Here is a 15,945-nt window from a genome sequence, read left to right as displayed (position 1 = left end):
ATGCTCACGAAAACGAATGTATAGCGGACGTATGGTTTTACCTATGTAGAAAAACCGACATGTGCAAAAAATCACATAGACTACATGGTCTGTCTTGCATGTGATCAAATCTGTTACTGTATGTGTGACCGCGCCCATGTGTAGTGTACGATCAGTACGATGAAATTTACAATAAGGACAATGGCCACACCTATAATTCCCTTGTGGTGTTCCTTGACTCAGCCAAGTGTCACGCTTAGTGACGATCCGATTCTTAACCAAAATATCTCTAATTCTTGTACTCCGCTTACATGAGATAAGGGGCCCTCTGGATACTATGTCGCTTAAATCCCTATCTTGTTCCAAAATATGCCAATTTTTTCTAATTGCTGCTTGTATCTGACTATCCATGGGACTATATCGAAAACAAAAGGTAAATCTCTTATCATTTTCGACTCTTTTATTTTTTAGAGGCACAACTCCTCTAACTTTATTACTGTGCTGAGATTTTACTTTTTCAAGTGTGGTATCTAATAGAACCTTAGGATATCCCCGTTGTCTGAACCTATTATATAACTCTCTAGATTGTGTTTCAAAGCCCTCCAAGGTATTATTTAAACGGTGGACTCTCAAAAATTGGCCATATGGCAATAAATTAGTGGTATGTGATGGATGGAAACTATCATAACGCAATATGGAATTGGTAGCCGAGATTCCCAGCTGCTGGGCTTCTGTATGCCGCACATCATTTGAAGTCACACGGTAACAGTGGTGCCGTCCGCTTTTTATCTTGAGCTGCTAGGGAAAGTTGTGTTTTTTGGTTCAAATCAGCCAGAAATCCTCTGTGAAACCCAAAAGCTCTTTTCAGAGCTGAAAGTATAAGGTCAGGGACCGAGTAGTGACCGTTTTCCCAGCTTTTTTTTAGGTCGAATTAACCCCTGCAAGGCAGGTTTTTTGTGCTGCTGCCGTGCTGCATTCACAGCGAATAGCACGCATGGTACTGCACAACTAATACGCAGGCAGCACCACTGTCTTGTGTGGTGTCTGGGGTGCGTATTCTTGCCTTAAACCTCAGGGCAGTTTTTTGTGCTGCGTTCACATAATAACAGCAAATAGTACGCACGCACGGTACTGCACAACTAACACGCAGGCAGCACCAATGTCTTGTGTGGTGTCTGGGCTGCGTATTCTTGCCTTAAACCTCTGGGCAATTTTTTAGTGGCAGCACCGCTGTCTTGTGTGGTTCCTGGGGTGCGTAATCTCACCTTAGACCTCAGGGCAATTTTTTTCTGCTGCTGCGGTGCTGTTTGTAAAACACAAAGCAGTACTAGGCGGTAGTGCTACCTTCCACAAAGCACTAACTGCTCCTTGTTCCCCAATATCTGCATCTAACATCTGCAACTATGGCAGAAAAATCCAAAATTCCTAAAAAGGCTGTTGTGAAGGGACAGGGATGTGGACGTGGGGTCGTTGGTGCCCAACAAGGCGCAGAGCCTGGGAGATTGAAGAAGGTTGATGCACCTAGTTTCCTGGCGAAATTTCCCAGTCTGGAGCATAAACGGGCCTGGAAGCCAGAAGAACAAAAGCAGATATTGTCTTGGATGGCTGACAAGGCCTCCACGAAATGTTCTAGCAGCACCCAATCGTCCATGACAAAACAGTCTACTGTCCATACAGATAACGCTGGGTCATTCTATTCTCAACCTGTTCCTAGTTCATCACTCGGTCAGGAGTCACAGGAAACATTTGACCCCAACCTTGGTAACTCCGAGGATCTCTTTGGTCCATTTTCTTTCGTTGCCTCTGGCCTCTCACCGCGCGACATTGAAGAGGAACGTGAGGGGGTATCGTCTGTTGAAGATGGCCAAATATTTGAAACCCCACGTCCAGAAGAAAGCCACTTTCATCCACGTGATATACCGGGTGAAGAGGTGGAGGCTGATGGTGATGACACACAGTTGCCATCTGTCCAGTCGCCAATATGAACATGGAAGGAGGATGACATGGACGACGAGGTGGTCGATGATGAGACCACTGATCCGACCTGGGCCGTTGGCACGCATAGCCAGCACAGCAGCACAGAGGATGAAGGAGGATACGTAGTACCAACAAAGGCACCAAGGGCTACTGGTTTGAGCAGAGTGCGAAGTGTGTCAACTGTTGCCAAGAGCAATCTCTCTGTGCCCCAAGTCAAGGCAAGGGTGCGTTCTGCCGCTGTCTGGAAATTTTTTTCCGATAGTCCTTCTGAACCAAATGTTGTCATCTGTAGCATCTGCCATAGGAAGCTGACCAGAGGCCAGGGCAAAGGCAACCAAAGCACCACCAGTATACGGAAACACATGGCAGTCAAGCACCCTAGTCGGTTGGCTGAACAACAGGGTACCAAATCAGTGTCTGTGACTGCGGGTCAAACCACTGCCATGTCGCCTGTGAAACGGCCCCACCAATCTGCTGGGCAGGAAGCAGGTGATCATCATACCTCTTGCTCACAAGCTGCGGTTGCACAGACACAGGCCACAACAAGCTCATCCACTTGTTTGTCCCAGGAAAGCGTTCAATTGTCCGTGCCCCAGATGTATGAAAGTAGGCGTAAATACCAAGCTGCGCACCCACAAGCACAAATACTGAACATGCACATTGCCAAGTTGCTAGCCGTGGAGATGTTGCCGTTTTGGCTTTGGGGGCCACAGTCTTTCCGTGATCTTTTGGCTGTGGCTGCCCCACGATACTCGGTTCCCAGCCGGCACTATTTTTCCCGCTGTGCTGTCCCCGCTTTACACGTCTTAAACAATCTAAAGCGTGCTCTCACTAACGCCGTAACCGGGAAGGTCCATCTTACAACAGACAAGTGGACAAGTAATTGTGGCCAGGGACGATACATCTCTGTCACGGCACACTGGCTGAACCTGGTGGAGCGTGGGGCAAGGTCTCAAACTGGACCATCAACACATATCCTACCCACGCCACGAATAGCGGGCCCAACCTCAAGCAGGGTTTCCGCCTCATCATATACGTCCAGTCTCCCCTCTTCCTCCTCCTCCGCCTCGTCATCCTATGCTGAATTACCCTCCACATCACTCCCAAGTTGGGAGCTGTGCAGCAGCGCATCGGCAAAGCGGCAAAACGCTCTGCTGAAGCTGATCTTCTTAGGTGAAACACCACACACTGCAGCAGAGCTGTGGCAAGGAATAAAACAACAGACCGATCAGTGGCTCTCCCCACTGCAACTCCAACCTGGTCTGGTTGTCTGCGACAATGGACATAACCTGGTGGTGGCTTTAAAGCTCGGGAAGCTGGAACACGTGCCATACATGGCGCACGTGCTATACATGGCGCACGTGCTGAACCTGGTGGTGCAGAAATTTATAAAAACATACCCTGACTTGCCGTACCTACTTGAGAAGGTGCTCCGTATTTACGCCCATTTCCGCCACTCCTCAACCGCTGTTGCTGGTCTTGTGGCGCTTCAAAAGCAATTTAATTTGCCAAACCACAGGCTGATTTGCGACCTGCCAACACGGTGGAACTCAACATATCATATGTTGGCACGTGTAAGTGAGCAGCAGAGGGCACTTTCTGAATACCAGCTTAAACATGCCCATCACACTGAGACTCAGCCAAGACACATAGCAACTGTCGAGTGGGTGTGGATCACTGATATTTGTGAAGTGCTTGATAACTTTGAGTACTGCACCAAGCTTGTGAGCGGTGATCAGGCTATTATCAGTGTAACCATCCCTATGCTATGACTGCTGAAAAAAATCTCTGCAGAATCAAAAAATGGAATCTTTGCGTGCCCAGCAGCTGGGTATGGAGCAAGATTTCACAATGGGTGATCCTACCCAGCCCAGCCAATATCATCAGGTAACATTGGGGGATGAAGATGATGATGAAAATGAGGAGGGAGAAGACTTCTTTTTCAGTGGTACCGAGGGGACATGTCATGCTACAGAGGGGAATCCAAACCCCAGCTTCATGTCTGTCCAGCATGGGTGGGCTGAAGAGGAGGTGGAGGAGGAGAGTCAGTGTGAGGAGAGGATAGGTATTGTTCCTCTTTCAGGGGTCACAGAAAATTTGCCTCTATGCAGCTTGGCACACATGGCACGCTTCATATCTGACTGTCTGTGCCAAGACCCTCACGTAATCCACATTTTCAATAGCAACCTATACTGGTTGGCCACCTTTCTAGACCCACGGTACAAGGACAAATTTCCTTCGCTACTGTTGCAGTCACCAAGGGGTTTCACAATGGAATCCTTCAAGAAGGCCGTTGTCGATAATTTGATGGCAACAGCACCCTCAGACACCACTGCCAGCAGAGATACCAGCTCTGTGCAACAGCATGCATTAATGGGGAGAGATACGCCAAGCAGGTCCAAAAGAGGTGGTGGTAAAATGTCCACAAACTGGGCCATCTTCAATAAACCGGCTCATCACCAAGGACTAGCTGCAACAGTAGCAATGTCAAGGAGGGAGAAGTTGAACAAGATGGTCAACGATTATCTAAGTGACCATACCTGCGTCCTTCCTGACACTTCTGTACCATTTAATTACTGGGTATCCAAGCTGCATAGTTGGCCTGACCTCTCCTTCTATGCCTTGGAGGTGCTGGCCTGCCCTGCTGCTAGTGTGATGTCAGAGCGTGTTTTCAGTGCCGCTGGGGCAATCATCACAGATACACGCACACGGTTGACTACAGAGAATGCAGACAGGCTGACTCTGATAAAATTTAACAAGGACTGGATTTTGCAACAGTAATTAAGCCCTCCAGATGACAGTATCCCAACCTAAAGTCACCCAGCATGTTTTTTTTTTAAATTGGTGATCACATCCATCCCATTCCATTCCCATACAAGCCCCTTTTCTTCTTCTTACACATGTTTTCAAAACCTGCTTCTGACACATGTACCTCTTGGTCAATAAGCTAAAAACAATGTTATGTTAATATTTCCCATCGGAGCCACTTGTGATGAGAGTGAGACCCTTCTTCCTTCATCAACCATGCTATCATACCCCTTGGGCTATTTTTTGGAGACATTATTGCTATGCCTGGACACTGGGCACGACCACCTCTATGCTAGTAGTCCGACTCCTAGCTTCATCATAATTGTTTGGCCCTTCAGACCTGCCTTGCTTCCTTCATCAACCATGATACAGCCCCTTGGGCTAATTTTTGGAGACACTATGGCTATGCCTGGACACTGGGCATGGCCACCTCTATGCTAGTAGTCTGACTCCTAGCTTCATCATAATTGTTTGGCCCTTCAGACCTGCCTTGCTTCTTTCATGAACTATGATGCAGCCCCATGGGCTAATATTTGGAGACACTATTGCTATGCCTGGACACTGGGCATGGCCACCTCTATGCTAGTAGTCTGACTCCTAGCTTCATCATAATTGTTAGGCCCTTCAGACCTGCCTTGCTTCCTTCATGAACCATGATACAGCCCCTATGGCTAATGTTTGGAAGACACTAAATCTATGCCTACACATTGGGCAGTGGCACAACAAGGACAGTAGTCCAAGCTTTATAATTGTGAATCCCTTGTGATGATGATGATAATGATAATGATGGGTGGCTTCTTCCTGCGTTAACCATAACACAGCCCCTACCCCTAGGGCAGATTGCCTCCATCATCACTCGCTCTTATGGTACTTCTGATATATCACTGGCACTGCGTAAGTGGCGTACGAGTCCCGCTCTTCCGGCAAAAAACCAAAGGACTTAAAATAGTGTTTGTACATTCTAGTGAAGCAGTGGGGTAAAAACAATCGTGCAGCCCCTGACCAGGTGCCCCCATGTTATATACATTTTTTTACAGCATGCATTTTTTAACATTTACACATTTTTTAGCGTTTTCCTCAGCCCCCAGACCACTTTGAAGGGTCCAGCAGACAATTACTCACATTTTCCATTGACTATCATTGGACTCGCTATTCGTACCGAATACCAGAGTATTAGGGTATACTCGGTACGAGTACAGCGAGTCCGAATACTTCAGAACTCGCTCAACCCTACTGGTAATATGTTATTTTTTTTTAATTTCTATATTTTTAACTAGGAAAAAAGGGGTGACTCAAATTTATTTTTTTAAATATTTTTAAGACTATTTTTCTTTACTTTTTCCCTTTTTACCCCGATCCCATAATGGACTTGAATCTGAGATTGTTTGATCACTTGTTCTACATACAGTACGTCAATACTTACTATAGCAGTATATAATAAAAATCACGGCCTGTTTCTGGACTTCACAAGAGAATGAACATGGAAATAATGGGGGCTTTTAGGAGGCAATCCATCAGCATCCAGTAATCGCGTCATCTAGAGGCGCATGAGCGCCAAAACGAACTACGCCAGTTGATGCTGTTAAAGGCAGATGCCTGATAGATAACACAGCTGGCATCTGCCCTCAGTTTCTGAGGCTACTCCACACACCCTGACCCTCTTCATGATGTATTTATCCACCATGGAGCGTTAAGAGATTAAACATGTAGCCAGTACATACACCCTCTTAAAAATCCACCATCATCTTGCCCTCCTTCACCAGCAATCACCCCATCTTGTTACTCTCGCTTGTCTCCAAACTTCCTGAACTTCTTATTCAGTTGTGTTCTATCAATCAAAGGACTATATTCAATATTTATTTTTTACTGCTTATTACACATGAGCCATTTATGAAGTCAGAGTTGGAATGTAAAAATTAGTTGTAAAGATATATTAAAAAATAATTATGCAAGAAGGTTAGACCTAAAACTGACATCTTATTTAAAAGGGGATATTCTCTTTAGGTCTCTTGCATTATGAAAAAAATAAAGCCTCATCTATACACATTCGCATAATATATAATATACCATAATCAACAAAATATTCACAGATTCTCTGAAAATTCTCTGAGGATGCTAATATCCACATCAGGAGTCTAATTAGAAGAATTTTCTGGATTATGTACAAGGTCCTATATAGAATACTTACTGTTTTCTGAGTTCACATAGAGCTTTCATCTCCTTAGAAATGGGAGCCGGTGTTTGCTCAACCTCGGTCTCTTCCTCAGGTGTATACGACTCAATAGTTTCCATAATCATGTACTGAAACAGTTCCTGGATTTTCACACAGCAAAATAGCTGGAGGCGAAGAAATACTAATGTTTATATTTGTAACAGCAACATATTAAAACTTACTTTATGGAAACAAAAATGTCTAATGTGTCCCATTGGGTGAAACAACAATGGTGAGAACTACAAGAAAATAATCGAATTAACAGAACTTCTCACAAAATAACTAACGCAGACAACGAGGGGCAGATCTCAGGATAATAAAACAGGCAGTCAGTGGATGCAGATTTTTTTTCATGAAAGATTTGCAGTATGGTCTGTGATTCCCAGGCCGTCTTTGTGTGAAAGCAGTAAGAGAGTGGTAAATGATCCAACTAATAATATGGCCCAGAATGTTCACAGCAGCATGCAGTGATATCTAAGAGAAATTCAATTCTATAAACAGTTATACTTGTTAATTACTCTTCTTATGTCTTGGTAATATCATCGGACGAAATTCCTAAATGAAAATGAGTTTGTAACATAAAGCTTGTGTAGAATGAACTTATCATATGAACATGCTAGGAAATTTACAGCTTAATCAAACTATTTTTTTATTTGTTTTACTAGAAAGACAATTATATTAACTTGAATATACAATTTAAAATTAGTGATGAGTGAATGTGCTTTGATAAAGCTGGGGTCACATTGCTTTTAGGCAGTCCGTTTAACGGATTGCGCTACACCACGGCATAACGCGATGTAACGCATCCGTTAACGCTGCCATAAGCTGCCATTACTGAGAGCATCGCTAATGCATGTCATAAGTGGCATGCGTTAGCGATGTGCTGTTATTCTGTGACGGACCCTTGGACACGGTCTGCAGCATTCGGGGGTCCGTCACTGCTAGTGCAGATGGAGAGGCTGCGCTAGCATAACGCGATCACATTATGGTGTAGCGTTAACGCAGTCCGTCAATGCTATGCTTTGAACGGACTGCATTAACGCAATGTGAACCTGGCCTAATGCATTATCCGAGCAGGCTTGCGTGATAACGGAGTGACTTCGGCATGCTCAAAAAATATGGTGTGCCTATGGTGTGGGCATATTTTGACCCACCGAGTCATGTGAGGTCTTATTTTTTGCAGGACGAGCTGACGTTTCTATTGGTATCATTTTCGGGCACGTGACTTTTTTGATCGCTTTTTATTCTGATTTTTGGGACACAGAATGAACAAAAACCAGCATTTCATGAATTTCTTTTAGGGGGTGCGTTTACACTGTTCCGCGTGTGGTAAAATTGATAAAGCGGTTTTATTCTACGGGTCAGTACGATTACAGCGATACCTCATTTATGTCATTTTTTCATGTTTTGGCGCTTTTATGCAATGAAAACAATTTTATATAAAAAAAAAATTATTTTTGCATTGCTTTATTCTGCGAGCTATAACTTTTTTATTTTTTCTCTGATGATGCTGTGTGGCAGCTCGTTTTTTGCAGAACAAGATGACGTTTTCAGCGATACCATGATTATTTCTATTTGTCTTTTTGATCGCATGTTATTGCACTTTTTGTTCGGCGGTATGATGATAAAGCATTATTTTTTGCTTCGTTTTTATTTATATTTTTTAAGGGGTTCAATAAAGGGGTTAACTAATGGGACAGTTTTATAGGGCGGGTCGTTATGGACGCGGTGATACAAAATATATGTACTTTTATTGTTTTTTATATTTTCAAAAAATGACTATATTAGGGAATTTTTTTTTTAATTTATTTAGCGATTTTTTATAAATTATTTTTACACTTTTTTTTAAACTTTATTACACTGTCTCAGGGGGGACATCACTGTCATGTGACAGATCGCTGATTGGACACATCACAGATCGCTGTGACAGATCAGCGATCTGACACAGGCGCTGCCCAGGCTTCCTCATGCCTGTGCTCTGCAGGCATGAGGAAGCCGGCTCCCTGCAGGCCCCCGCCGCCATATTGGATCCGGGGACCTGCAGGGAAGGAGGCCCCCAGAGCAGCGCAGCACATCGCGCTGCTCCGGGGGTCTCAGGGAAGCACGGAGGGAGCCCCCTCCCTGCACCCTTCACTCCTATGCCCCCGGTACACTGCAATCATGTTTGATCGCGTTGTGCCAGGGGTTAACGTGCCGGGGGCGGTCCGTGACCGCCCCTGATACATAGTGCCGGGTGTCAGCTGTGGCAAGAAGCTGACACCTGGCCGCGATCAGCGGCGCTCCCAACGGGGGGCGCCCATGATCGCTATGACGTACTATTCCGTCCTTGGGACTTAGGTCCCAGGTCACATGGACAGAATAATACGTCTAATGTAGGAAAGGGGTTAAATAGGATTTCAGACTTGGAGGGTAAATGTGCATTTGATGCAGCGTATTAGTGATGTGTCGTTCATGAACGATCCGATTCAAAGAGCCGGCTCCCCGCTGGGAACGAAATGAGCCGGCTCTGCACTGTGAACGAGCCGGTTCTTTTTTTTTTTCTTTTTCTGGCGCCAGGCAGTGGCAGTGATTTATCTGGGAGGAGGCGGAGCTGTCAGGAGACAGAGAGAAATGTGTGCTGTCTGTGCTGGAGTGAGTGGAAATATTTAAAGTGATATAGTCCTCCTAGCTTCAGACATGCATGCATGGCATACTGTATATGGCATGTGACTGTAGAGGGGTTAAACTCAAGTGACAGCAAATTGGTCTCATGTAGACTCTCACATATACTATAATATAGCATACTATTAGTTAAAGTCAGCCGACTCAGCTCAGCAGCAGTGCAGCACTGAGTGAGTGAGGAGGATACAGGACAGTCACACAGGACAGGAGCCCTACAGGGAGAAGCGTCAGTTCTTGCTGAGGGTAGGGTAAAGCTGGAGTCACACATAGCGACTTACCAGCGATACCGACACCGATATCAAGGTGTCAGGATCGCTATTAAGTCGCTGGTGAGCTGTCACACAGACAGCTTCACCAGCGATCAGCACAGCGATGCCGAGCACCCGGCATCGCTTGCCGTCCCTGTAAAAAATAGAATTTAAATAAAAAATATTGTTATTCTCACCTTCCGACGTCCCGCGCAGCCATCCTGCCTCTCTCCACGCTCCAGTCCCAGTAATCCTTTGCGAGAATGACCACGAGACATCACGGTCTCGCGGGAGCGCGAAGTCTCGCGGTCATTCTCGCAAAGGATCACTGGGACCGGGAGCGTGGAGAGAGGCGGGAAGCTGCGTGGGACGTCGGAAGGTGAGAATAACAATATTTTTTTTTAAATTCTATTTTTTACACCTGATCGCTGGTCTCCCGCCTGTCACACACAGCGATGCGTGCTGGCCAGCGGGAGCCCAGCGACCAAAAAAATGTCCAGAGGTTTCTTGCAGCGATCAGCGATACCGGCAGGGGGGCCGCTCACTGATCGCTGTCACACACAACGATCTCGCTGGTGAGATCGCTGTTACGTCACAAAAGTTATGACTCAGCAGCGATATCGCTAGCGAGATTGCTATGTGTGACTCCCGCTTAAGGGTAAGCAATATAATAAAGTGATTTCAGGCAAGACTGTGCAGAGATCTAGGTCCAGCCCCAATCATTAGGCCATGTGCACACATAATTTTTGGTGCTGCGGATTTGGAAAAATCCGCAGGTAAAAAAGATCTGCGGATTAGCCTGCGGTTTAGCCCTGCGGTTTCACACCTCTACAATAGAGGTTCGAAACCGCAGCGGATTCCGCACAAAGAATTGACATGCTGTGGATTTGAACCCGCAGCAAATCCGCGTGGAAAAATCTGCAGCATGTGCACAGCGGTTTTCAGTTTACCATTGAAAACAATGGTGCTGTACAACGCACCTAAAGCTGCTGCAGAGCATGAAACGCTGCAGATCCGCAGCAGAATCCGCACCGTGTGCACATGGCCTTATAGGGTTAAGCTGGTTTCACACTTCCATATTTTGGCTGCACACGGATCCGTTTTCGTCTCCATTGACTTTCAGTGGTGACGGATGGGACTCTTGCATCCAGATGTCACCGTTTTCCCACAGATCCGTGTGTCTGCATATTTTATCAGATGCACAAAAATGCAACTTGTTGCAGTTTTGTGTCATCTGAAAAACATGCAGGCACAGGGAGACGCACGGATCCACAGCTACACGTCTGGAATTAACATGGAGCTCTATGGAGCACGGATCCAGGACAACACGGGTCCGTGTGCAGGGATCCGTGTTGCGGCACTGATGCTCGGAAGTGAGGGATGTGCTGTATGGGAAAGTGATGAAACTGTATGGGAACAGACTGCAGACATAATATAGACTATGTCCGCATGCTGCTCTGTCATACAGTGATCTTTCCCGCCTCACTAGAAGAGCTTGTGCTCTGTGTTACAGTGTGGTAATGATAATAAAATGTATTGGGAGCATGTATATAACATGGGGGCACCTGGTTAGGGGCTACACGAGTGGGGCTGCGTTCACACTAGTGTTGTGGTACTGTGCGTTGTGAAGCGTAGCAATCCTGATCCAGATTAGATCTCTATACTTAACATAGGGAGGCACGGACCTGCGTTTGCATCAGGATCAGGAGGCATCAGGATTTTCCATGTTCTCCCAAAATGCAGCTTGTTGCGAATTTTGGGTGTTAAAAAAAATCTGCAGCCATCCTGATATGTCAGCAAAAACATAAGATAGTCAATGTAGATGCACCTGAATCAGGATGCCTGCGTCCAATCTGCATGTGGATTTCATACTGCGCAGGCTCCGAGCCCCATTGTCTTTTTTTCTTTCACCAGTCTCTTCCCTCCCCTCCCCTCTCCTCCCCTCCCCTCCCCTCCCCTCTCCTCCCCTCCCCTCCCCTCCCCTCCCCTCTCCTCCCCTCCCCTCCCCTCTCTCCCCCTATCCTCTGCCCCAGAAGTCAGAATTTCACATTTCCAACCAGATCCTCATCAGGGTGCAGTTCCATGCGTTTTCATCCATTTGCAGAAAAAACACGGATGCAAATAAATCGCTTCCAAGAGGGAATGACTCCAGCAATCAAGGTGCGGACTACTAGTCTGGGGGAATAGACGTCCCGCTGGGCTACTGCTGGTTCATTATCAGATCACCAGGGCCGATATGAGACTATTCTTACTGCACATGACTTTATTACACTGCAGGAATAGGGGGGTCAGGAGGAAGGGTGCCAGTGGGGGAACAGAAAGGATCTTTTCAGTGTAATATGGAAACAAAACTGGCCCGGGTCCAAATCATTTTGCAGGCTTCAAATAAGTACACCTGCGAGGTTGTCCATGACTTTAATGCTGGCTGACCTTAGAATAGGTCAGCAATGTCTGATCAGTGAGGGGGCGACACCGAGCCCCCCTGCCAGTCAGCTGCTCTTAGTGTCTGATTTTACTATTCAGTAGGCGTTGCTTACATATTTTGGAGTGTGTGTTGGCACAGTGCTTCCAACATACCTTTTACGGATTAGGCCGGGGTCACACAAAACGATGCAAATTACGGTCAGTATTTTACATGCGTAATACGGATGAATGACCCCTAAACAGTGCTCCGTATGTCATCCGTAATCAAGGTGTGATCGCGTATTTTGCGCATGTCAGCATCCGTATGTAATCCGTATGGCCTTGCAAAATGGACATATAATGGAGCCCTATGACAGGGTTTATAACAGAAACCAAAGAATAGATATAGACACATAGAATACATATATATATATATTCTATGTGTATATATCGTTTCTTTCTTAAACCTGTCAGTGTGAGTTTACTGTATAGCGCACTGAATTGCCGGCTTTGCTAAAAGACACCGGGTGCGTATTTCTCGCAGGTCACATGTGTGGTCCGTGTCTAGTCCGTATTTTTTGCGCACCCATAGACTTGCATTGGCGTACTACGGCCGTAGTACGCTGACAATCGCAGCATGCTGCGATTGGCACGGACCGTAGGATACGGATGAGAAATATACGGCTGGTGCGAGGGACCCCATAGAGAATCATTGGTCCGTGTGTAATGCGTGCTTTTAGCGCCTCTCACTCGGCCGTATTCCTCGCCAGTGTGACCCCGGCCTTATACTCTCATACAGCGCCAACACGGATTGCAGCACTTACTAATCCAGACAGGACATGTACAAAAAACGTCACAGATTAGAAAGGAATACATGGTAAGACTGTCTGCAACCAAGGAGCCGGTGCCTGATCACAAGAGCTGACAATCTGAGGAGACAGCAATGCTGAATAACAGTCTACACTGCGTCACTAGATCCTTATACAGGTGGCGAATGAGGCCTCACTGTACAGGCAAAGACCTGGAACGAGGACTGGGGAAAACGGATTAATATTAAAAAAAGAGCCGTTAAAAGAGCCGGCTCTTTATGGTGAGCGGAGCCGAATTGCCAAAAAGAGCCGAACTTCCCATCACTACGCCACATGAATGGGCCCACCGAGAGTGAGGCCTGTTTCACACTTCCGTTTTTTCAAATCCGTCAAAATCCGTTGTTTTCCGTAAAAAAACGGATCCGCCATTTTTTGCAGGATCCGTTTTTTTTGTCCCATAGACTTCCATTACGGTTACCGCGGATCCGTCAAAAAAACGGATCCGTTTTTAAAAAAACGGATCCGTTTGCATCAGTTTCCGTCAAAAAAACGGAAACGGATCCGTTTGGCGGACACAAAAACGGAAGTGTGAAACAGGCCTGACTGTCACTTTTTTGATAATGCAGAACATCGCACTGGAGAGCAGGAAAATGCCTGCTCCCATGCCTAACGGAGATTCTGCATGCCGGCTAGCACAATGTCCAGTTGCAGAGTTTCCTTCCTGGCTCCTGCAGTGTACAGTGCCGGCTTTACTGACCTGAGGAATTCTTCCCGGTTGCAGTTTGGTGCACGCTGGGATTGGCTCACGCAAGCTGGGTCCTAGTGCCCACCCTGCATTTCTCTCAGACACTTCCTGGTCCTGCCTCACTGTCTGCAAAGTAACCTGGTAAGTGGGGATAGAATGTAAATGTAGATTGATTAAAGGTAGGCATGTCATAGTCACTGGGGGCTGAATGTGAGAAGATGGGGTATTGTGGGGGCTGAAGTGGAGAAGGGGGAAAGGGCATTGGGGGACTGAATGTGAGAGGAGGGGTTATTGTGCGGGCTGAAGTAGGGGGGGGCACGGGGGTGAATGTGAGAGGATGGGGAAATTGTGAAGGGCTGACATGGGTGAGGGGGAACAGAGCCCTGGGGGCTGATTATTATACTGTTTTGTTAGTAGATTATATGCACTCTATTACATGTAATAGTTGCTGTTTGGGGGGCTGAAGATGGGGTGCCAGGGGGCTTTTGATACTTACCAGCTGGGTCTTATACAAGTATTAGTATAACAAGCCCCCATTCAGTAACCATGAACTGCATCACATTTAAATGGGATCTGTCCCCCCAGGACGTATATGACCTATTATTATGAGCATGCAGGTAATAAAAATATGTATGATTCATATTTATGGTCTTGTTGTGGAGAAATGTAATATTCTCTCGTTATGTTAATGATTTCTTCCAGGCTCTGGGGCACGAGGTGCTGTAAGAAATCCCTGCCTCCTGTCTTCATTGTAATACTTACCACCTCCCTTCAGCATCAGTTATGGCCCTGCACCCCCTCAGAAATACACACCTCATCCTCCCTTCTAGGGGCACTGCATTCAGGGATCTTGTGCGCAGGTGCCGACGACTTCTGTTTCAGTGACCTCCGGTGTGCGCGCCAATAAGCTGCTCTCCCCACTTCCTCCCTGCATAGTCATCACCATGTACACATGGTTCCTAGCAATGACTGTGCAGGGAGGAAGTGGGGAGAGCACATTATCACTGGAGGTCACAGTGACTCGCCTGTGCAGAAGATCCTAGGATGCAGTGCCCATAGAAGGGAGGAAGAGGTTCAATTTGTGGTGACTTGCAGGGTGCAGGCGCAGGACTCCAGGGCCATAACTGACATACCTGGGAGGAAGGTAATATTATAATGAGGATAGGAGGCAGAGATTTCTTACAGCACCGCACGTCCCATAGCCTGGAAGAAATCATTAACATAAAGAAAGAATATAACATTTGTCAGCAACAAGACCGTTAATATGAGGAAGACAGGTAGGACTAGTGTAATATTTCTATTACCTGTATGTATTAATAGGTCATATATGTCTGGGGGGTGACAGATTCCCTTTAAAACCCCACTGCAGCATTTTTTTAAATTTCACCTCTGGAGTAGCGCCTTAAAATCCAAGACTTCTACTGACTGTCTGATACTCACCTTCCGGCGTTTTCATGTGTTTTCGCCTCCACTCAGCTCCATCTCCCGCAGTTTGTGGTCTGTCCGCTGCTCCAGTGTTTAATGGAGCAGCGCAGAGGTCTCTAATCAATGTAAGTCTATGAGAGCCTCGTTCTGGCCTCGTTCTTACCACTTTCTGTTTTTCATTCACTTACATTGAGCACTTGTGACGTAGCTTCTAACGTCTGGCCTATCAAAAGCTGCTCTCACAACATTGAGCTGCGGGACTTGAGAGGTGCCCAAAAACGGTGAATACGCCGGAGAACGAGTATATGACCAGGGCAGGGGACTTGTGTTTAAAGCACCACTCCAGCAGTGAGAAAAAAACCCTGCTTTATTAATAAGTAACTTATTATTATATAGTTAATTACAGCTTGCAATAAATGTCTGCAGTCACTTTATGTGACCGCAGACTGCCGAATCATGACAGGCAGCACCTGGTGCATGAGCCCCCAATATCACTGACGTTATAAGGCGGTCATGAACCCGATGCTTGCTATGTGCATGTGTCAACTGGAAAGGTTTGGTTTCTTTCAATAGAAGAGAATTGATAGAAGCCAAAAGAGTAGTCGGCGCTCATAGCAATGCTGTAATTCCGCTACATAGAGGTGATCTGTGGCAGCTTTTAACCTCCCATGGAGGCTA

General features: G+C 46.2%; 1 protein-coding gene across 7 annotated transcripts in view; it reads right to left on the bottom strand.

The window, feature by feature from the left end:
- ERICH6B (glutamate rich 6B) overlaps positions 1-15,945 on the bottom strand; it is a 440,905-nt gene that overhangs the window by 182,290 nt on the left and 242,670 nt on the right. For all 7 annotated transcript variants that reach the window (XM_073580272.1, XM_073580271.1, XM_073580276.1 and 4 more), the window contains one exon: positions 6,953-7,101. In XM_073580272.1, coding sequence (XP_073436373.1) covers positions 6,953-7,101 — 149 coding nt within the window. The remainder of the gene's footprint in view (positions 1-6,952; positions 7,102-15,945) is intronic.

The sequence above is a fragment of the Dendrobates tinctorius genome, unplaced genomic scaffold (genome assembly GCF_039654945.1).
Source record: "Dendrobates tinctorius isolate UK_male_01 unplaced genomic scaffold, ASM3965494v1 ptg000064l, whole genome shotgun sequence".
Taxonomy (NCBI): domain Eukaryota; kingdom Metazoa; phylum Chordata; class Amphibia; order Anura; family Dendrobatidae; genus Dendrobates; species Dendrobates tinctorius.
This window is presented reverse-complemented; position numbering and strand designations above follow the sequence as displayed.